Below are 23,732 nucleotides of genomic sequence, written 5' to 3' on the forward strand. Positions count from 1 at the left end.
GTTCTCTTGGAATAAATTCTGTAGTTGTCTTTGTTGCCTATCAATAGGTTAAACATATCCAACTTGTATGTTTAAATGCTAAAGACAGAGAAGTCCCCAAGGATACGTCAATCGTTGGCTCTTGTACAAAGAAAATACTGTATTTTGCTCAGAAGAGCTTTCTGTGGCAATTTAAACACAGTGAGACAGACACAATATCCTGGAGAGAGGAAAACCTGCCTTATTACATTCCTGACCCAAGAGAAAGGATCTGCCCTTAGGACATAAAGAGAATCAGTGGGGGGAAAAAAAGAGGAAAGTTATCTAATCCTAAAAATAAAGACAGCAGTTCATAATACAGCATGACCTTCTTTTAATCTCTGATATAGTAGTTATACAGTATGGATGTGATATAATACCAACAGGGCAAACACAGCTTGCTCATCAGGCTGGGAACTGACTCCCTCAGCCTGTATCTACATTTCCAGGTTTTGGACAGCTTTTTGGTAGGCTTTGGGATATTCTGTGGAGGGAATGGAACTTATGGGATATTGCGGGGATTCTTTCCCAATAAGATCACATCTTGTTCTTGTTTCATTTAATATACATATATTCACGTATACAGTACAGTTAAGTCTGTTAGCAGCAAAATGCAGCTCTATCAAGGGCAATGTTTTACAGCTCTCCCTTGATTTCCTGTGTGAGAGCATACAGCTATAAAGCAACAGGCAGAAATTGCATCTTTATTTCCTAAACCTGAAAATTTAATAAATGAGATTCAGCCAGAACATCAACATAAACGCTGTGGACATTAATCATTCCACTTTTACAGTGGTAGGAACGATGCTTTGATGACTCTCAGCTTTGTTTCTTCTCTGATGTTCTCTTCCATAACTCTGACTACAATCAAGTGCCATCTCTTTCTTGAAGGTTGCATTCTTATATTACTAGCTGGGAGGTTAATAGATGAAGCTGGTATGTTACAGGAATTCCAGCTTCCTTTACTCTTTTTTCTTCCCAAATGTATGGAAATAATTTTTTAATGTGTGATGCTGTGATAACTGGGCTTTGCCAGCTCCTCCAGCACTGATGCTCTGTATTGCGTTTGCCTTAGTTCAAGCAATGTATCACAGCTGCCATATTTTGTGATGTTACAAAAAAAAGAAAAAAAAAACACCTCTGTCTTCAACCACCTGAATCTGTGACCTGCCCAAGGACAGGGCTAATTGCATTTGTGTGAGGAAGCTGCAGCAGAGAATCCCTGTGAAGGAAAGTGGAAACCATGAACCGGATGCGCAGGTTCTCAAAGGGGGACATTTTGGTTGTGTCCCTGCCCTCCAGGGGTACGCCCTGCTCTCCTGAGAACTGCTGAAGCAGGGAAAGGTGCAACAGCGTTCCCATGAGGATGACTAAGATCTTCAGGCACTGGAATGAAGGAGCCCATAGGGAAGAAGTGCCCCCCCCCCCCTGCTCCTGAAAGAGTACAAGGGGCCAACTGCCAGCTGACTGCTCCTGGCGTTTCTCCCAACCACCTTCTCCTACCTGTCTGCCGTCTGCATTACTTCCCGGCTCTGGCTGCCCTCCCGGCTGCCTCCACCGCAGCGCACGCCTGTGCACAACTCCTGTGGGTTGTATTGCACACTCCACACCACTGTGTGGATGCTGGTAAACTCTTCTCCAACTTCCACTCGCTCCAGCATCTTTCTTGGTGCAAACTGTGCATGTTCGGATGCTGCACTGAGCATGTAACTGCTACGCTGACAGCAAGAAAGCCTTCTGCTGGAGGGTAATCCCTTTTGGAAGAGGCAACCTGACAGGTAGAACCCCTATACAACTTTCATCTTCACCAAGACTCCAAGACTTTAAGAAAAATAATCTTACATATCCATGTTTGGCTCACTTTTAGTTTGTGGGGTTTTATGCTCTTCACATTTAGCTCCCCAAATCATACCCACATTTTACCTGTCTCCTGTGTGAAGGTCGTGCAAGAAAAATTTAGGGTAATTTGATGCCTGTAGCATAAACCAAGAGACCCAAGACAGATTAGCAAGGAGAAAAGCAGAGTGAGAAAGAAGCCAGGTGAAGTGTGCACCAGTGATGAGGAATTCAAACTTGTCTCAAAAGGCCAGGGCTGGAAGAAGAAACTGAACAAAGGATGCTTGCTGAAGGGTTTAAGACCCACTGCTGACTAAGTGATGGAACTTGGTCTTTACGACACAATAGAGACTGAAGGTGGTCTTCTCCCAAATCCTATACCCTAGCCCTGCACTGATGACCACTGATGGTCACTGATGGTCTGTTCTCTGCTTTCCTTCCTTCTTTCTCCATCACACATGCACACGAGCTCTCCTCACAGGCTTTCTGAGAGCTGGCTAGGGGCAGGAGTGTTACAGCTTCAGATGCAGGAAGGATTCCTGCCTTCAGGAAACAGCTCTACCTCACGACTGCAAGGAGGTGCAATGCCTGTTCCTGCCATAAACTCACAAGAGAGGAGGAGACCTTCATTGCAAAGAGCTCCACATTCTCCGCAAATCTGTTACACATTCCTCTCTCAACCTAGCCAAAGCAGAAGTGCACAAACAAGGGCAGAGTTCTTCCTACAGTTGGATGGGAAGAGGGTAAAGGCTGGCCTGAAACCAAACATCTGCCCTTCACTAGGTCTGAGATTACCAGTGAATGTTGCCTAGAAAATGCACTGTCTGATATCTTCTAGGAGTGACTGAATATGGAAGGAGAGAAAACCACCTGAGGCTCAACTTCAAAATTTGCTGCTTCGTGATCTTTGCATTTAGGGATTAAAATTGATTTTACATGCAACAGCTACAGAATTTCCAGGAAAATCAAGTTAAAACCCATTAAAACTCTCTCACAGGCAGTACCGAACACGAGCAATGGCTGACTTCCTTCTTTACAAATCTGAACTCACATACAGCTGTGTGCAATCTTTAACAAAAACATACGTGAAAAACAGTCCTTACCTTAAAAAAACCCCACCAAAATCTGAACAGCCTAGCACTTAGCACTGCTACAGATGTTAGCGTAACACATTTAAAAGCATATATTCTATTTCTGGATTTTTCTCACTAGCAAAAAAAGACCACAGAGGACTCCTGCCAGAACACTTGAGAAGGAAGTCATCATAAAGAGGCATTACAATAAGGTATTTCATCTTATTTGCAAACAGCATGAAGAATGAAAATACCATCCTGATTTTGTAAGAAGCACACCAGCACACATGAAGCAGAAGAACTAAATACTTTGGATGTTTTCCCACATTGCTGCAGAAAACAAAAATCTAGAGGCCTCCTTCCTGCCACCATAACTCATCTGACTTCAATGGAAATCAGACCCGCTGTACGTATTAACCTGAAATTAACTGTTCTCCCCCCATATTGTTTAGCTTTCATAAATTCCGATCGGCTCCTAGCCGAGATGCGCAGACCTTGGTTCTATGAGCTGCTCTGCTTGCACAGGCTCTTAGGGCAGCCTGGAGCCCATTAAATTCGATTGGGTCTAAACGCACCAAGGTCTCTGCAGGAGCAGGGCTTTAGCAGCTCTTCTAGTTAGTTATTGAGCTGTGGGTTCAAACCACGCTCAAAGTAATAATATTTTCGTTTAAAATAGGGCATGTTCACAAGAAAATAAAATGGGAAGAAATTTCTAATCTTTACATTCCAGAGCACAGACCAGACTGGTGGAGCCAAGAAATAAATGCTCAACAGTAAAGATGCCTAGAGCAGAAAAAAATTGAAGTAAAAAAAGTACCCAGCAAAATATCCCAACAACTGTGGTGCACCAAATGAATATATAGAGCCAGAGCAGTTTTATAAAAATTGTATGGCTCTAATGATGAAAATCTATTAAAATTTACACTGCTTTTCAGTGCACGGGTTTGGAAATACACTGCAAGCAGGTTAGTACCAACAGGCTCTTTAAGTTAAAATGTAACCATATATTACAACAGCTTTATATCATTTTATATTAGCAGAGACAAACCGCTTAATCCCATGAGCCAACTTATAAATCTATGAAAGGCTATAGCAAGATAGAATAAGGAAAAGCTATCCATTTTAACAAGATTTTGAAGTCTTCCAAGCTCCCGGACTGGTACAATGGGTCATCTATCTATGCAGAAGGATTAGCAAAATACTTGATCTCTTACCAAAAAGTTAAACTATGGCCTTCTTTTACTGAAAATCCTATGCTCCTAATGGGGTGAAATAGCAAGGTAAATGTCAGACAATTAAACAGGATCTGCTCTTCAGGGTGTATTAAGCATATGGCCACTAACACTACGCATGTAGACGGGACTTGCTGAACAACATGCACTTCATTTAGTTCAACCTTGGACCAGATTTTGTAAAACCATGCACTTTCTTCTGCTTTTAGTACTCTGTTAATGATTACAGAACAGTTAACACCGATCCACTTAAAATGAAAGAAAAGATATCCCTCAGCAGGATCTTCCTGTGTAAATCAATCAGTAAATCCTTTTAATTTTTTTAAAGAGAGTCCTATGCTTACCACATGGACACATTCAAATTGCCTGTATGATAAAAACACCAATGCTTCATCTGCAGAAAGAGACTGTCGAATAGCAGGATTTTTTTCAATAAATGCACTTAGTGTCTCCTTATACATAATCTACAAAAGATGCAGTTTCGATTGGAGATAATACTTGATCCACTTTTTGCAATGAAACGCACAAAAAGCCCTAAGAAAACTGGGAATGTAGTGACTTAAAAACACACAACTCTTCTCACAGAAACTACAAAGAAAAATGTTGGTCGTGATAAGCATTACCAAAATCTTTACTAGGTGACGTACGTTTTAATGTTTGTTTCGTCACAGAGGAGATCCTGGTAGAATTAATCCAGCAACGGTGGGTAACAGCAACAGCAGTGTGTTAAAGCCACGACATCACAACTGAACTGGAGAAAATATTTGGGGCGCTTTCTTCTTAAGATCTCTAAGAAACATTTCGAACAAGCTTCAGCACGTGCAACAGTTTATTGCTCTTCTGAGATCTCTTGCAGCTTTCTTCCACTGGACATCCATTTAGAATTTACCATTCACATCCATGCTAGGCTTGGAGTTTCCTGTCACATCCTAGCAAAGTCAGGGTTAGCAAAGGTCTCTGTCACATGTTAGATGTTAGTCACCCTTGATGCTCCAGGGAGTGGCAGCAGAAATACCTTCTTTCATCCCTCTCTAGCCATGGGATAACATTTTCTATTCTCTCATACATACCCCAGGCAGTCTTGCGCTGTAGCTAGACTACAGACATATGTTTGAGCTGTTGGAATGAAAACTGTGCAGGATCTCTTAGTAGAACATGGGGTATCGCCTAACACACTTAGAAAAGAGCCAAGCCCAATTCTTTTCTGCCTTGCATTCCATGCACTAACTTTAATTGACTTGCAGTGAACTTACAGGTGCTTCTGGTAACTAAAAATCAATCCTAAATCGTCTGGTTTATCTCAAAGATTCATCTCTTCTCCTATATACCATTGTTGCACCATCTGAAGGGGACAGAGTTGTACTGGTAGTCAACCCCAGTCTTACAGGAGTAAACCAAAGGGCAGTCCTGTATCTCTGTAACTCTCCCTCACCCAGAAACTATCAGAGCTGGAGCCTGGCGCCTCCAGAATGTGATATAAACCACACTTCTTTGTTCAGGCTTCTTTTACTAACCGTAAATGTCGGAATCCCCTTGGCAATTAATTTCCTGGCTGGTAATCCCTTGGCTCTGATCCACGCAGAGAAAGTGGCTGCACTGGAGGGAGGTGTGCAAGGCACATGCTCCGGCTTTGCAAAATGAAGTGGTCTCTTGATATAAATGACAACAGCCAAGCCTGAAAACTTATTTGCTCTGCATAATGAAGTAAGCTAAGCTCACTGTTAAACGCTCTTTAAGATGAGTGTAATGTGGTGAATAGTCAAATACTGCAAGCAGGGTTGTCTCTGGTAATATTAGAAATAGTTTAGGCACACGAAAGATATGCAAAAACTATCCTAGTGAGATACAGAAATATACATCGTACGATAATTAGCACTGATAAGTTTAAAGGATAAAGCCTTTATTTTACTAACTTTAAGAAGAATTACACTAACCAAAAAAAAAAAAATTTCTCCATACCCATAGCATATCAAGCCTCTATATATTCTCAGCTCTTGTACTGAGGTACAAAACTCTTGTGCAGTAATCCTGCCTAGTGCTGGTAACTGGCAAAACAATCTACAATGCACAGTCCAGAGCTACATGGATGCCTCTCCCTAGCAGCCAGCCCAGGTGGGCTTGATCAGTTTTGACATATATATATTGTTTAAGGTCGTCTGAGACGAAAGGACAGAGAAACTGTGAGGGCATAATTTCTATAAGCAGCCAAACTCTCAAAAACATCTTGACTAAGTTTCCTTTAGTTTTAGACAAAGGCTGTCACAGGAGGAAGAAAGTTGGTACCGTGCTCACATGTGCTGTGATGAGTGAGATACTATCTTTTTAATTAACTCAGCCTAAAGTGATGCAGTCTTAAGTGAAGTGCTCCAATCCTGGATTCCTCAAAAATTAGGATAAATAAATACAGGAAAGCCACTTGCTCTTCACACTCCAGAATGCTAGAAAAAACCTCACAAAACCCAGGGTCTCCCTGGGTGCACCCTCTTTCCACATTGTCCTGACATGGAGGGCCTACCCATGGGCATACCTTAAACAAGGATCATAAATAAAACCAGTGCCAAGGGAATAACAGAAGGAAAAAAGGACAGTGAACATCTGAGGTACGAATACTTGTGGAGCAAGCTCTTGCCCTCACTGAAAACACTCTGAAAAAGATCCCTGAATTCAAGGGGTGTTGCCTTTATCTGGCAGAAATCACTGTGCTAACTAGAAGCAAAGGATGGACTTTGCTGTGTTGTGCTTCTCTCCGAAAATTTAGTGAGTGCCTACCTGCTGCTGTGTTGCTGCTGTTCTTTCTTTTAGTGCTTTCTTGACACATGTAGGAGAGGATAAAAGCCTAATGGGTACGAGTGTCAGCACAATATAAATTACTGCAAGGAAAAACTTGATGCATGGCTTGGGATCTGAAAGAGGAATGTCCACCATTGTTTGTGATTATGGATCACATCACAATCTAATAGCAATTTTTATTTAATCAATAATTTCCATGCTGAACAGACAGCCCTGTTACAGAGAATCGACAAGCAGGTACTGATAGCGACAAGGCTTGTTATTAATCTTTACCCTGCCAACATATCAACCAAACTACTGTAAAAAAGCACCACCAGGATGGATTTAGAAGTAGGTCTGTCTTTTTCTTTCTTTCTTTCCTGTCTCTCTTTCTTTTTTCTCCTTCTCTTTCTTTCCATATCTCTCTCTTTCTTTCTCCCCTCCTTCCTTTACCTTTCTTTTCTTTTTAGCTACACAACCCCATTACCCTTCTCCCTTTCCAGGTATGTAATGTCTCATACACTTTATATTCTAAGTTTATTTGAAAAACCTGGGGCTTGAATTACACAAAAAGGCAATTCATATTAAGCAATTTCACAAATCAGTGGGACCTAGCCCAGTGCTCAGTGTTAGCCATTATAGGCTAATAAATCATACTTTCTCTTTGAGATGTCAATCGCCAAAGTGCTTTGTAAAAATGTTGGCATCTGTAATTCAGCGAAGCCTTTTCATCTTGAAATAAGATGCTCCAGACTGATAACAAGAATAATCCTCTCTTGATCAAAAAAAAAATCTGCATTTTACCAATTAAAGCTGCTGCCAGAAGCCAAACGGAGCAGCACTGAGACTCCACTGTAGTTTATCTCTACTAAACACAAGGAGGGATACAGTTAGAGCTTTGTTTCATTTTCAGCTTGACTACTTTATCTCATGGAGAACTGCAGCATCTCAGCCCTGCGATACACGTAAGAATGGTATATGCAGACCTCATACCTACAGTGCAAGCCACCAGAGGACCCACTCCTGACAAAACCACCACCCATTCATTTTATAGATTAGGTGAAGAAGAAAAGTCACGCTCACACAAAAGTTTAAGCACCGGAAAACACTAAATTTGTTTCACCACGATAAAAGGCTCATCTGCTTTTTTTTTTTTTTTATTTCTATGAAAAGCTTACACAAACAAAAGAGACTGCAAAAATGAATCCATGCAGCCCAGCCCTCTCAGAATCAAATGCAGAAGCTGCACTCATGCCTGTATTTAGCTTGCCTGTCCTTGCCTCCGTTCGTGCACACTGATCTGCCAGTTCTGTCTGAGAAAAAGCAGTTCCACATGCAATAGCTGGACAGCACTCATAGATTTCTATTCTTCCAGTCACTGGGTTTCTACAGGCAAAGCTTCTGGGTAGAATATGGGCAGCTATGAGGGTGAACGTGGTACTTGTGACAAAGATACGAAGATGGGCTGTACTATGGATGGAATCCTCTCCATCAGGAGATGACAAAAGCAGTGCAGAGACACATCACACTGAACAGGGGACTCCGGAAGGTCCGAGGTAGATCTTCCACTGGTTCACTGTAACAACACAGGCTACATAACAGCAAATCACTTAGTCAGCAGTAGCAAGGCAGGCAAAAGCTTCACAGAAACCACAGCTCTGTCCAGGAGAATATGCCGTGTCCTGGCCACGTGGTCGGGACTGAAAGGTACCTGGAGTCAGTGCACAAGCCCAACCTGCCTTGCAGCTCAGAGGCAGCAAAAAAAGCAGGCTGGGACTTCCCTTTTCTCTCTTCTCCGTGATATGCCAACAAGAGTCAGGAGCCAAAGACCCAACTCAGTTTGCAGTTTTACTCTTGCCCTCGAGTTTGTCACTCAGTCAGTGTGGGCTCCCCTGGGACTTGGCTGGCAGCTTTTCATCCGAAACTGGAAGTCCTCTATGAAACACCACTAACCTGGAAGAGTTTACTAGCTGAACTCTCAGGCAAAATAAACACTTTAAATAAGTACATATATCCCAAACCCACCTAAAACAATGCTTTGTGATTAAAAACACGGACAGAGGCCAAACCTTGCTTTCTGCAACACACTGCCCTTTCCACTCAAGTGCTCACTTGCTAAGATTTTAATCTAAATGGCTAGGGTAACTTCTTGGAGCACGGGAGGAGCACTGTTCATCCCCACCCGCAACAGAGAAAAAGAAGTGCTATTTAAATGACATATCATAGTTTAGCAACCTCTCTCAGGGACACCAATTCAAAGACATTGACTTTGGCAGCTCATATGAACAGTAGTGGTAGCAGCAGCAGACTAACAACAAGTTTTCCTAATGCTGTGAAAGAAATGCTAATTACAGAGGAATTAAAATAAAAAAAATGATTACATTTCTCTCTCTAAATCCCCTCTTAATACTTCACAGATTAGGGTGGATTTATTTTTTTGTAAACCTTTCTCTATCAAAAAAAGAAATCCCCACTTTATTTTTTTTTTTTTTCTCTTCTCCTCTGTGATTCATCAAAAGCCAGACTCTAGGTAGGGGAACTGCCGATCCGCTTGTGTAGTGGAGTGCTTAAGAGGACCTGAGCCAAAGCACAGCTGGCCTTTGGGTCAAGCCCAGAGTGAATAAGATCTTTTCACAAGACAGCAGTGCTGACTTTTAACACTGCTGGAAGGCAGAGGGCATCACGGTGGCTGGTGCAGAGCAAGGATGTGCTGGGAAGGCAAACAGGGGCTGTGCCAGGCCCCGAGGGCTACTGAGGCTACAGAACAGCAGTGAGGTCTGTCTGCGGTTACTTAACCTTAAAACCCCACAGCATTTACACAGTTACCTTTGATGAGGGGTTAAACACTTGCTTCATTTAAAGAAGTCTGTATTAGGTACCCATACTGAAACCAAGAGAGAATGAACACGCATTTAGGGGCACAGATCTGCTTACCAGCTTTCCTATGCCGTGTAATGAATTGCTGTCCTGCAAACGATGCTGCCATTCCGGCACAGTTCAAAACTCTGGGTTCAGCAGCCTATAATCCAGCACAGTAAGGTGGTGTCTCAATTATAACTCAGCCTTTAAACAGGCAGTGAGGAAGAGATTTCAAAATCTAAAAACCTCTGGACAGATGTTTCTCATGATTATTTGCTATAATCTCTCCTCCCTCTCTCTCCTCTCCTTGTTCCCTCTCAGCTACAAAGATCAAATATACTGAGGGGATGCACAAACTGGAAAAAAACCTTTCAACAGCACTTGCTTGCCTTTGAAACAGCTCCTTGCCTTCTCCATGTTTTCCCAAACTTCAGCCCAAGCCCTGGGCTTGTCTCACTTAAAGAATAATTTCTTTTGTCCACAGCATTGCTTCTCCAAATATGGATTAGGGTCCAGACCCCAGTGAGTAAAAAATAAAGTAAGATGAAACGGAATAAAACCACCAACAAAATCCCCTTTGCTGTTGTACGTAAAACATTCTCCTTTTGTCAGGAAAAAAATGATTACTATAATGGATTTCATGTTCTTATCTATTCCTTACTCTTTTCAATTTAAAGGAAACATTTCTGAACCTTTCAGGGCAGTAGCTGTCACTGCCACGCACAATGAGCTTGCGAATGGGCTGAAGCCTCTCCGTGTTACTGCGCTAGAGCAAAAATAAAACTATAATGAAAATGTACTGAAAACTGCCTCTGCAAAGAAGAATTAAAAATTAAATAAATCCCTGCATATATCTGGAGATGTATGCAAACTGGGATGTGTAATTACACCCCTTTGGGATTGTGAAGCGACTTGCTTCACGTAGCTGGGACTTCACCTACTTTCACCACCAGTTTGCAAGCACACCTCCAGCATGCAGAGAAAAGAAATAGGTAACACACAAAGGGTAATCTGCCTTTTGGGGCAGCTGTGTGTAATTGCCTCCTTTCAGGTGTAGATGGCTACCAGCACCCAGCACCCAGTCTTTGGCAGCTCGAGGCTGTTTGCTCACAGGGCAGTTTCTGTGTGACTCTCGGGATCATTTACAGCTCTGCCACTGCAGCTATTAGTTAGGGAAACTGCTCTAATCTGGTTTATTCTCCTATTGCAGCTGGATCTTTTTTTAGAGAAGAGACGTGAAGTCCTTACCTACCACTCTCCTACAGGAGACTTGCTGAGGAAGAAGCCACAGGCCAAAGGCAGCACAGAGTGAGACTTTCAAGGCTATTGACTTGGAGTGTCCCTACTTCTGGGCATCCAAACTGACCCACTCCAAAGAGGTCTAGTCCTTCAGAGAGTGCTGTGCTCTTCACCTCCCGATCAGACATGCTCTTAAGTGTTCTGAGGTGCACCTCGTTGATTAAGGCAACTCATATCACGAGAGATGCTGCAAACCCTGAGCCAAGGCAGGCTGTGGGCACAGCCCAGGTTTTACGTAGGTCTCCATGGATCACTGGCCAACTTCTGTTGGTCAGAGCTGAACCCACCCTCTTCTGTAGGAGCCACGGGCAAAAACATTAAGAAACCCAAGTCAGGGAACTTCACATAAATAGTTCTTCTGGGTATCCTCAGTGCACTGTGATTACCTTGGGAACACGTGGGCATCTGAGAAACACAAGAAACTTTCCCCCGGTGCGATAAGGGAGCCTGGTGGAGCATTACAGCAGCTGCCCCGGGGATTGCCAGGGGAGTGCTCCAGTCATCGGGGCTTTGCAGATAGGCAGGAAGACCTCAGCAAATGAAATCATGAGTGTAAGCCATTACTGTCAGTTTAGGGCTTTTTGATCTCATCTAATCAAATGTAACAACAATGAGAGAATTTTATTGCTGTACAATTAAGGAGAAAACACTAACAAAAAATAGCTCTGTGGTTCTTCAAGCATGTTTTTGAATAAAAAATAATTATCATCAAGGCTACACAGCAAGGGGGATGAGAAATAGGCAGCACTGCGTTTTTCTGATTGCCATTGTATTAATATTTAACAATAACTTCAGTCATTTCCTTGAAGGATAATTTTCTTAAACAAACTTTTATCTTTAGTGTCTAACCCTTTTGCAATATTTTATTCTTAAACTGATTTCTGGGGGAAAAAAAAAGACAAACCGCAACAAAAAGCAGATTTATAAAAATATACAATATCTTATTAGCTTCTGGGCGCTCAAGTGCATTTATCACATATTTAAAACAAACTTCAGCTCAGCTAAGCCCAATTATAATATCTCGCTGGGCAGAGAAATTAATTAAACAGCTGAATGATAAAGACCCCAGCAGCAAACTGAGGCTTTAAAATAAATAAGATTTTTTTTTTTTTTTTTTTTAAGAAGAAGGGAAAGAAAGAAACCTATCATACACATGTTCAAGCAGTAATGTAAGCAGTCTTTTCAAGAGTGCAACGCACTGTAAATAAGGCTACCAGGCAGGTGAACGCCGCGGCGGCTCTCCAACTTTGTGATTTGCTAATGTGCAACACGCGCACCCCTTCTGCACCAACTTCAAACAACCCTGGGATCCCAGCAGTGCAGCTCAGCGACTGAACCAGAACAAGGGCAGAACTTGTCAGGATTTAAGAGCTTTCAGCAAAACCCTTCAATTGCAGCCGGTACCCTATTCCATAGAAGGATATCAATTATAGATAGTGACTTGCTTTAGCAGGGCAGTCGGTACTGTCAGACGCTAGATAGACAACCATGAAGAATCATGAATCTTTCTATTAACTGTAAGAGAGGGGGGAAAAAGGGATGGATAGGTGCTATAAATAAGGCAGAGCGTCTGAATGGTTTAACACCTTGCCTTTTGGTGTATGTATCATGAAAATTTAACCACGCTGAATTCTGAGTGGCACATATCGCTTGAAAATAAGAGCTCCCGCACCAAAATCATTTCAGTGTCAAACCCTTCTGGGTGGGTCAATAACGATTCTTTTATGTAGCTTTTCAGTTATTTATTCATAGCAGCCCAGGTTCTGTTCATAAATTCAGTCAGAAAACATTGTCTCTTGGGGCCTAAGCACACTTTCACTAGCGCCCACATTTTACACTAATAACAGCAGGACTTTGCTACAGAAAATAATGCAGAAAACTGCCATCAAATGCTGAGCATTGTGCCCAAGACTGCAATTTCTGCTCCAAAACTATACCACATATTCAGACACAGATTATGTTTGTATTTACCATCTCATACATGCTATATCACACATCATTTTGTAATGCAGATATTGCTAGAATATGATTCACCTACGGTTGATTTCAAAGTAAATCAGGTTCCATCATTCCCAAAAAGACAATAAGGCTATCCCCACGTGACAGAAAGACCAGAATATAAACAAATTTGTATTTACCTCTTTCGAAACACATGCATATGTGCTTGTGTATACACGCTATACATGGTGGGAGTAATGAGATCTATAATGTGAACTGTGTGTTGTATATTGTGGAAAAGCTCTCCTAGCTCTGCTCAACCTGTTACAACTAGAATTCACACTGAGGTACCTAATCCTTTAGGAAACAAAGCAAACAGCTAGAAACATACTTCCACCTTTTCCCTAAACACTGCAGTTCCTCTAAATTGCTTTGGGATGCAAGGCTTGGGTAACAGCCTGTTCTGTGCCATTGGATGTTTTGGGTCTGATATCTTACTATTACATATGGCTACAAACAGTAGCTTTATTCCCTTGACAAAAAACCCCACATTCATTAAAAGACTTACTGCTAGCCTGTGTAGATCCTGAAAATTTAGCCTTATCGGGATGTACAAGAATGCTTTTAAGGTCTTTTTTCTGAAACTGAGCATTTTACAAATTTATTCTTCCCAGCTGAACTTCCAAAGCCCAGGGAACTGATTTAGAGACTTGTACGGGTGAAAGAATTCCCAAGTCAAATATACAAATGCATTTTCCTTTCTTCTGAATATACGCTACATACCACGTAGCCAATGAAGTGGGTGACAGGGAAGGGGTTTCTTGCAATCCTTTGTGAAGGTCTGCATAGCTCACTCTTAGCTTCACTGTACAGTTCACTTGACTACCCACAGTATGGGCAAGTAGGTGTGTGTACACAATATGATGTAGTATCACATGTGTAGTGCTATATCACACCCACCCAACTTCTGAACATGTGACTGCGGCCCTCTGCTCGTGCTAATCATCCTTTCTGAGTGTCAGGGAATAAGGGAAGACAGCAGATGTTATCTAGATGAGTCTTGCTAGGGCAATTTAAGCCTTTATCTATGCCAGTTGCCCCTGCCTGGATGATTACTACCCCACAGCAGAGTCAACAAAACAGGATGGTTACCTATACTTTTGATGTCCCAGATGGCAGTCCACCGTCTTACTTCAAAACCACCTTCAAGCTTGGCTGGAGCAACCAAAGCTCTGCTGACTCTGACAGCGGGTTGGGAATCACCCACTGAGCTGCAGCGTGTGCAACCAGGAGAGGCAACGTGGCAGAGCTCTGCTGCAAGATTTGAAGGTTAATAGTGTGATCCTACCTGTACACAAGCTCAGGTACCTCCAGACAGCACTGAACAGCCCGATGTACATGGCCCCGGAGCTGCAGGGTGAAGGCCTCATGCCCGTATCAGCCCCATTCTTTCTATTGCATTTGTGCAGCGCCTAGCACCACAGGACTCTGGGCTTGACAAAGCCTCCAGCTACTACTGCAGTGTAAATATTACTGAGTAAAGGATGTACTTATGCCATTGAGACACATATGTGTGTGCCTAGTTCAGGTGCACACACCAAGTCAGGAACTCACCCAGTGCAAAAAGACTGAGGTAAGCACACTTATAGCAATCGGTATCTACTTGGATTTACCCACCAGTATTTGGGTAGGAGGCACATATGAGCCACATCAGTGGGGAGATTTTCAAGGACCAAACTGCTGCAAAGGGACTGAATGCTTTCTGCTGGAGTCACACACCTAAGCAAAACCAGGACTGCCCTCCCACAAAGCCCTACCGAGACTCAGACTTCATTTCCCTGGTTGTTGCAGGTGTACATTAGAGGGCTATGGCAATCAAGGGCAGACAAAATGTGGGAGAGATAGACCCGGGTGAAGGGCCAGACTTTCAAACAGATGTCTAAAGCTCTTTGCAAATCTGGACAGAAATAACTCGCTCAAGTCCCCACAGCAGGGCTCTGTCAGAGCAGCAAAAGAAATCACAAACCAGGGCCCCATCACTGAGTCACGCTGACTCTTACAGTGTGATTTGTGCTACTTGAATGTGATGGTTGCAATGATGAATTTATTGTCTTCGGGGTATCGAGTCAGGACTTGGACCTCGTAATCGTAAATGCCATCATAACATATCTGAATTCTGAGCCCTGCCAAAAAGAACTCCTTGTATCACAGAAACATTTTTTATATCCCTTTTTTATGTCTAGAGAAACCCATTTCAGATGTTGCCATTGTGCAGAAACATAAGAAACACACTTTTTTCAGAGGAGTCTTGTTGTTGACCCTTGTAATACAGTCAGATCTACTATAAAAATCACACCAGCAACAACAAATGCATTTAAAAAAACCCAAAACAACCAAATTATCACACTGTCAATTTAATTTACCTTAAACTACAAAACATTAGCTATTAACTAACAGGCACAGAGAAATTCAATTAAATTTTACATCTGAAACATCAAAAAATCATCTTCCTTTTTTTCATTACCAAGGGCACCTTTATTCTGAATTTCTCTTTTATTTCATATATTTTGGTGTAAATCATTTATCATCATCACTGGGATCATTTCTGAATATTGAGAAAGGTTTGCCAGGCGTCATAAAGCTTCAGCCTTACAATTATTAGCAGATAGAAAAGACTGTGCCTGTGCAGAGCCCCAGATGATGTCAATTGGTCTGTTTGCACGGAATCAATTGCAAGACCAACGCTTTATCTTTTAAATATGTCCAACCCTTTGCAGTAGCCATTCGTATGGCTTTTCTTCCCAAAAAGATATTGTGATGCCAAAAGAGTCTCTCCTCACATTTCATTTTGGCCTATTAAAATGTGAGGAAATTATTTGAGCAAAATGTGTCCAAAGAGTTCTTTAAAAGTGTCACATTTCTGCCATTATTTTAGTTTTTTATAGTCTTTCATTTATTATTATTGTTGCTACCATTACTGCTACTACCTAATAATAATGACAAGAAACTGAAAATACATCTTGATGAATAACTGCAACACCAAGAGGCTCTCACACTCCAGCAAGTGAAAGCTGGCATCGCTTTACTAAAGTCAGCTTTGTGGCATCAGTTTACCGTTTTGCATAGTGTTTGGAGATATATAGAGGGGGTTTTTTATTTATTTTGGGTGGAAAAGTACACTTTTCAACAGGCTATTTCAGTAGTACTGGCCACATTTTGCAATAGATTTTGCATGATCTCCAGGAAAGCATTAAACAGTTTTCTACAGTAAATATGATTCTGATGCACTGATCATTTGCTGAAGATGTTCCTCTCTACTTTGTACTAGGAATTTCTTTTTTTTCCAGAGTATTTGATATGCTTTATGATGCTGCTAATTAAGAGAGGTGCTGCTAGCTAAGAAGGTGTGGGGGGGACTGTACTTGTCAGGTTATATTCTAGATTTTGATTGTTCATTTCTAGCTTACAATACTACAAAACAGCAAAAATTATTTTGGAGAGGTGGCAGACACGACGAAAAACAAGACAGATACGACTAATATTTGGTGTAGCATGAAAAAAGACCAGACAGTTTGCTTTTGCTAAAAAGACTGAAATAACTCAGTCTCCATCTATTTAGCCAAATAACCCCCCTCAGTTTACACACAACAGCAAATTGATACCAAAACCCCCCTTAGGGGAGGGGATGAATTCCACTCACCCTCTTCTACTGTTACAGTCCCTTTGGGGAGAAAAAAAAATCAAACTTTGCTAAAGGTTAATAATAATTCATGTCCAGCTTACTATTACTCAATAACTATCAAAGTCTCTAACTCAAAATAGCGTTTGCTGGCTTACAGGATCAGAGCCATTACAATCTCTATTGAAGACTTTATTGAATTTTACACTAAGCTTTAGCTGACTGAACAGGTCAAGCACTGTGGCTCCGAGTTTTCTTTATTCTCAGAAACTCATAAACCCCTCTCCAGTTTGCAGCGCTGTTAGCTAAGAAACTTGACTCAGCACAGGGTCAGAGAACCCGACCCCCATGAAAAAGGTCACGTAGTTTTAAAACCCAGTTCCTGAATACCATTAACTTACATGCACTAGCTGTTCCTGCGTGTCAAACTCCCGGGAACAGCCTTCCCAGTGGCAGTTTGTCTCATAGACCACTTCAGGCTCCTGTTTGCTTTCATCTTTGTCCCCTTCCTCTTTTACCAGGGTCATTCCTTCTGGCTGTTCCTGGAGAGAGGGAAAAAACAGGCGTGAGGAGAAAGGAAATTCCGAAACTGAGGAGGAAGAAAAGTGAATTACTTCAGCATTTAAAGAAAGATGATGGGGGCGTGGGGGTATTATTTTACTCTGTTCTACAAAATACAAAAGCCCAAAACAGGCCTGGTAAGCCAGAAGCCATTCGCAGACTATACGTGTAAAATAAAGTTTTCCTCCCCATAAGTACTCACTGCAGAGAATTTAAAAAAAAAAAAATAATCTCTTTACATTTCAATTAAAAGCAAATCATAAAGGCTTGGCTTCCCTATCCCTATATTTAAGCAGCTTGTCATTTGTACACTTGCCCCTTATTATTCAGGGGCACCACTAGTGAAAAAGGCACTATTCAACGTAGTTGAATTAATTGCAATTTAACTTTAGTACTGGGGTTAGACCCAAACTGGATCACCAGTAACCCGAAGTGTGTTTTCATTGTTAATCCAGTGATAGTTTTGTACATTGAAACCTTTCCAAGAGCAGGCTGGTAACATTCAGGTGACTTTTTAGTCTGTTCTTGCCTATAACGTGTGCATGAAAGGGGTGAGTGGGGGAAGCGAGTATTTAATTTTGGTTTGTGACTTTCCACCTTCAGCTCCTCAAGGTGCCTCATTCTCCCCAGCTTGTTATTTGCTGAGGGTGAGAGTCAGATGTTAGCATAAACATTTGGTTCAGATTATGCACTCGTGCCTATTTTTTCCATTTCAAACCTGCTGAAGGATTTAGATAGACCTCTGCTTTGTTTTCATGGATCCACTCACAAGATCAAGGCTCCGATTCTCATCTCCCCCGAGTCACTGTAAATCAGGAGTCGCTCTAGTAAAACCAGTGGCATTATCTGGTATAGAAAGTATAGCAAACAGGACTGGAGTCTGACACTGAGAGGCCTCAATGCAGTACAGTGCCAAGACCTGGCAAAAGTCAAGCTGGCGTTAAGTGTTTTTGCTGAACAGAAAACACGTCCTCAATAAAGACCTGAATGTCCCTTGTTCACTTTCCCATGGCCAACAGAGGGTTGAGCACACTGATCTCTGTCAGCCTCCTTCCTCTCTGCCCTCATTCTGCAACAGACCCTGCACCCCAGCAGCCCCTCACTGCTCACATTTAACCCTTGCTACCGTGAAGGGCCGTAGGCGTGCAGGAAGCCTGAAAGCACGTGCTACAGGCAAGGTGCGTTTTCCCTCCGGCAGCGAGGCGAAAGGCTTGTGGCTGTGACCTGACCACCATACCTGCACGCTTCCTGCTCCCGGGCTGGGGAGGTCCTCGTCGGGCTTTATCTTGGAGCGCTTGTTGTGCATGGGATCTCCAGTGCTGCTCACTGCAGATTCGCTTGTGGGTTTATTCTGCTGCAGGCACATTTTTTTTTTTTTTTCCCCCAAAAGAAGACAAAATTAGACTGTGATAAATATGTAGCTCCAAACAAAAATATGCAGCATCTGCTCAGCAACTTTATTTGGAGAAGCTACACTGTTAATTATATTGGATATGCAATTATATTGTGTTTCAATTACATAGCATTAACTTGTGGAAGAGCTGCATCACTCAACCTTGTAATGGAGCAGGGAGGGAACAGGAAGGAGGGCATCTGATGTAATTCTTTGCTACAAACCAATGTTGTTTTTGTCAGGCCAGGGAGGAGTAGGAAGAACTCAATTTTCCACATAATGATGACTTCAGAAAGGCAATTTTGAAAAGCAAAATCACTGTATGCTCATTCAAATAAACACAAGAGAAAGATTTATTTTTTCACACTTGGAGGAAAGGTTTTGCACTTAACATCTACACACAAGATCTTGGCTCTTTTACTGCGTTTCCCATTATAACAGTGGATAGAAAGAAAAACTGAACAACACTAGTGTGAGACTCAGTTGAAAAATCCTAGATGAAGTCCTGGATTCTCCCAAGTCAACAGCAAAACTACTGCTAACATAAACAGGCCAGAATCTTGTTTTTCTCTTTCTGTGCTAGACTGAACACCATTATCTACACCTGCAAATGGATCTTGTAGGAATCCAGAGATCTTTTAGAGATATCTGAACTTGCATGGACCCCACAAAAAATCAATATGCTTCTTACAGCAGCATGTTCTGCTTCTACATTTGTAAAAGCTAGCCAGGAGATAAACAGCTCCCAGACTGATAAATAACCTATCCCAGGTCATCTGGAAACAAACAGCACTAGTTAATAACAGGCAAACCACAAACTGTGATAAACTCTACATTATGGGCCTGATTCACTGCTGCACATCCCCAGGTTTTGAGAATACACCTTGGTTTATTGACATGATTAATTCAAATTCAGTAAGTCCAATTTTGCACAAATCAGAAAAAAATTTTCAAACCTGTGCACTATCTTTGAGTTCCTCTGCTGCTCACAGATTGTTACTCACTTTGAGTTATTCACACCTGTGTCAGGAGGGCAGAATAGGACCCTGTGTATATTAGTCAGCCTGATTTGGAGGTGAAGCCGCTAATCTTTAAATTGTTAGAGTTTTGATGTGTTTTTCCCCCTTTTCTTACTTACCACCTCTATTAAGTTCCTCTGTAAGATCCAGCAGAGACAGTTTGGAATAAGAAGCTGCTGCAGCACGCTGAAATATTTATGAGGACTAAAAAGCATGCTACCAATCAGAACTGCGCATACACTCCTGTGATTTATAATAAAGGGACTGCAAATGCTATAGCTGCAAGAAAACTGTTATCGAAGGGTCTCAGTGACAGTGGTGATTAATTGTCATCGAGACAATGTCATTTATTTAATTTTTAAATTAACGGGGTGCAAAGGTTTCTTTTGTCATCTCTCACCTGTGTGGACTCAGAAGGTCCAGAGCTGACCTGGACAGGGTTCAGGACACTGGGGATGCCGGGGATAGGTCTCTGGGTAGGAAAAGTTGGAGCAGGATGGATGAGTGGAGGGCTGTGTCCAAAGGCTGAACCTAGGGTTTGCTGACGACTTATAATTTGCTGATGCATTTGCTGGAGAGATACCGGTGTAGGAGGGTACGTGAAACTCAGAGCAGGGCTGAATTTGGGAGGAAAAATAAGAGGGAAGAGAGAGGAAAAAGATGAGGATCATTACAGTACGGAATTGTACAGATTAAGCCTTTAAAATATATTTGATATATTTACATTAATTGAAGTCAGGTCCCTTTCTCTCATATCTTCCTTCGTGCCCCAGAGGATGATAAATTCTGGTTTTAAATCCAGAGTTGGCCTGGATTTACTAGTGAGTGCAAAAATGAAACCATAACAAAACATAACATTTTTTCCTAACATTTACCAGGAAACCACAGAAAGCCAGCTGAAATAAAATTCAGAAAAACTGAAATAAAAGGCAAGCAGTTCAATAACAGCTATTTATTGCAATAACAAACTTTATATAAAGAAAAAGAATGGGTGCCTACATGCTTTATAGTACTTTTATTGATAATGCAGTTCCCCTATGTTCGCGTGTATGAAGCAGTTCCTTTAATCTTGGCTCATGCTACACTCTTTCATATGTCTCGAGATCTTATTACAAGAGGAGAGAAAATCAATTGGTTAAATGTGTTCTGAACACCATGCTTGTCATATCACTCATTTGTTTGCAAAGATGGAAAGCTCAGTTCATCCAGAATGTCACCTAAAGAATTTCCATCAGTGCCGTTTGGTTACAGAAACTGATGGATTAACCTTTCCCCTCTGAAATTGGTGATCAATGAGTTTCAATGTAGAAATATTCCAATGGGAAAGCACTTCTCCTTCTTCCAGTTAAACAACATTAAATGTCTATTAAAGCCCATTATGCATGTTAATACCTGTCATCACTTCATTACTTCACCGTATTTCCCAGACTACAGTGACTTTGGAGGAAATTATACTGCCATCTAAGGACCTATTTTGTGGGTAGAGCCAAAGCATTCTTTGTGTCACACTCGAGAAATAAATGGTGTGGAACTAAATCTTCACACACAGGAATATGAGATTCTCCTGTAAACATTTGCCAATAACTTACAATCATAAAAGGAAAAAAAAAAAGCACGTATTCATTGATTTTTTTTTTTCTTAAAAAAAACACCGAACAACCACAGTTCAAAAGAGCCATGCAAACTTAAAACATTAGGTCTTAAAAGAGAAGGGTGTAAGCATAATACCTTTTAAGAATCAAGGCTTTTTCTAATGTCAAAAGGGTGGATTTAATCCAAATTTACAGTCTGGAGTCTTAATTGCTGTTGCTGTTAAGTGCATTAACTGAAAATACTGTGATACAAAAAGAGCTAAAATCATTTCAACCATTTTAAGTAGTAATTCTACAGAAATTCTGTGTTCATTAATCTGACTATACAGTTTGTCTGTTTGACTACAATCCATAAAGAGACAGCTTCAATGTGATTACATTACTATTATTCCTGGTGAGAACTCTGCATTACAATAGTTTGCCCATTTAGGACAGAATATCATTAAGAATACCCTGGGAGAATTTTACTGGTCTTTGAGGAACTCTCTTTTCATTTTGCATTGTATTCTTTTTAATAAAGGGAGGCAGAAATGTAGTGAAAACAGTAATTGTTCACAGCAAGAGTTAGGGAGAAATCAGTAATAATATTCAGTTATTGCAGCTCTATAGTCCCTGCTAGTGTTCCTGTAAGCAACCATGAATGATTACAGCACGACTTAGCTAAGGTAGCCACTATGGATGATTGATAGGACATTAATCAAAAGATGCATATCAGGCTCAGAATTTGTTCACAAGCTTTCTTCTAATAGCTGATTTCATGTTCACTGAGCTCTATGCCAGTTTGTTCAATTTATTCTTCAGTGTACAAGCCATTCATCAAAGAGCACAATGATTTAACACCCCTTTTCCATTTTAGTGAACAAACATCACTAAGTGTAACTACTCTGGTCTGTTCATTAAAAAACATACAATTACAATGTCATACATGAGGCTGAAACAATGCCTCCTTGCTATATCCTGGCATTTTTTGCTTCCATATATACAGTGGCAGTTCACCTCATACCCTTCAAACACTAGACGGCACCATCCTGAAGATGCTATCAAATTCACCATGATCAACAAACGCAACATAAAAACAATTTGGATGAAGTATTTTATTTGTCTGCGAGTGGTTAACGTCTGGGACATCTTCACCCTTCAGCTGAATCAGTTTAAAAAGAAAAAAAATTAGTGGACTGATTTCATTGGGAGCTCCAAGCACATAGCACCCTTGGAAATACAGGTTGGGATTTTTCCTTTCTAGGTGTTTAAGCATGCACAACAATACCTAGCTTTGCAAGTCCAGGCTCAAAACTTTGGTAATATTCTTCAGATCCTATACTGTAAAAAGACAAACCTACAATTCAGCCGCAAGACATGACCGACTTAAGACCTCAGCTCGGAGATGTAGACCTGGCCCATCACTGCTCTGTGACCACAGTTACATTGAGCACCTGCATCTAACATTAATTTTTTAACCTACCCGAAGAGAAAGCACAGGAGATCCCCCCCAAACACTTCAGGAGGGGCAGGAGGAACTGCTGTGATCTGAATATACTTTTACCTCAGTAGGAGGCTGTTAAGGTGCCACTGACTAGACACTCAGAAACTTGGGAGTGAAACCTTTGGCCCCGGGTAGAAAACAGACCGTAGGAGCCCCAAGATGTATACATACAGCTTGCACTTAACACAGCTCACTTACATTTACTGGAGTTTGGCAATATTCTCCACTCAGTCCCTCCAAAGATGGGAAGAGACTGCAGTGTCATAGGGTATTTTTGACCAAGCATCCCTCCTTTGCTTTCTCTACCCCACGCAGAGCAACACAAAAAGTGATGACGCCCCCCCAATGGCAAAATACCTTTCTAAGTAAAGGACAAAAGCAGCTCTGCTTTAACAAATAGAGAAGCTAGTTTCACTGGCCTGCAGTGACACACCTTACACTAGTACAGTGCAAGTGTTTAAATGTTACTTAAGTATATTTGCTATTCCCCTCCCTATATAAATAAAAATGGCTTCCATCAAAACGACAGATTTTACCTCACAGAGATGTCCTCTTTATCTACATCTGCTCTAACACCATATGGGCCTCCAGGAGGAGGATGCTAAGCCAGGCATTGCCAACTTTTGTCCAACTTGCAAGCAAGCAAACTTGTAGGGTACAGAAGAGTAGACAACACGATCTTAGCTAGTGGCTCCTACTGGAAAACGATGACACCAGCAGCAGATGCATTAAGACACCACTGGACAGATGTGCTAAGGAAAGGAGGAATCCTTTAGTATCTTTCTTCTGCCCCATGCTCAGCAGCAAGAGTTGAGTCTGAGGTGCTAGGATTTTCCTATGGAGCCTGGCAACTTTCACCTCATTCCCTCTACCTCCAAACTTCAAGCATCTCAGACTGGAACGAAAAGGTGACCATGAGGGAGCAGAGGAATAACCAGCACAGCTAAGGGGAGTACTCAGAAATGGTGACAACAGTTCAGC

At 41.6% G+C, this 23,732-nt stretch overlaps 1 protein-coding gene across 1 annotated transcript in view; it reads right to left on the reverse strand.

The window, feature by feature from the left end:
- Window positions 1–23,732, reverse strand: part of GLI3 (GLI family zinc finger 3) — a 208,713-nt gene that overhangs the window by 20,208 nt on the left and 164,773 nt on the right. Inside the window, exons 8-10 of the mRNA XM_074889064.1 lie at window positions 20,077–20,293; window positions 18,502–18,618; window positions 17,105–17,245 (exon numbers count right to left, since the gene is read on the reverse strand). Of these exons, the coding sequence (XP_074745165.1) occupies window positions 17,105–17,245; window positions 18,502–18,618; window positions 20,077–20,293 (475 nt within the window). The remainder of the gene's footprint in view (window positions 1–17,104; window positions 17,246–18,501; window positions 18,619–20,076; window positions 20,294–23,732) is intronic.

Source organism: Strix uralensis, chromosome 1, assembly GCF_047716275.1.
Source record: "Strix uralensis isolate ZFMK-TIS-50842 chromosome 1, bStrUra1, whole genome shotgun sequence".
Classification (NCBI taxonomy): domain Eukaryota; kingdom Metazoa; phylum Chordata; class Aves; order Strigiformes; family Strigidae; genus Strix; species Strix uralensis.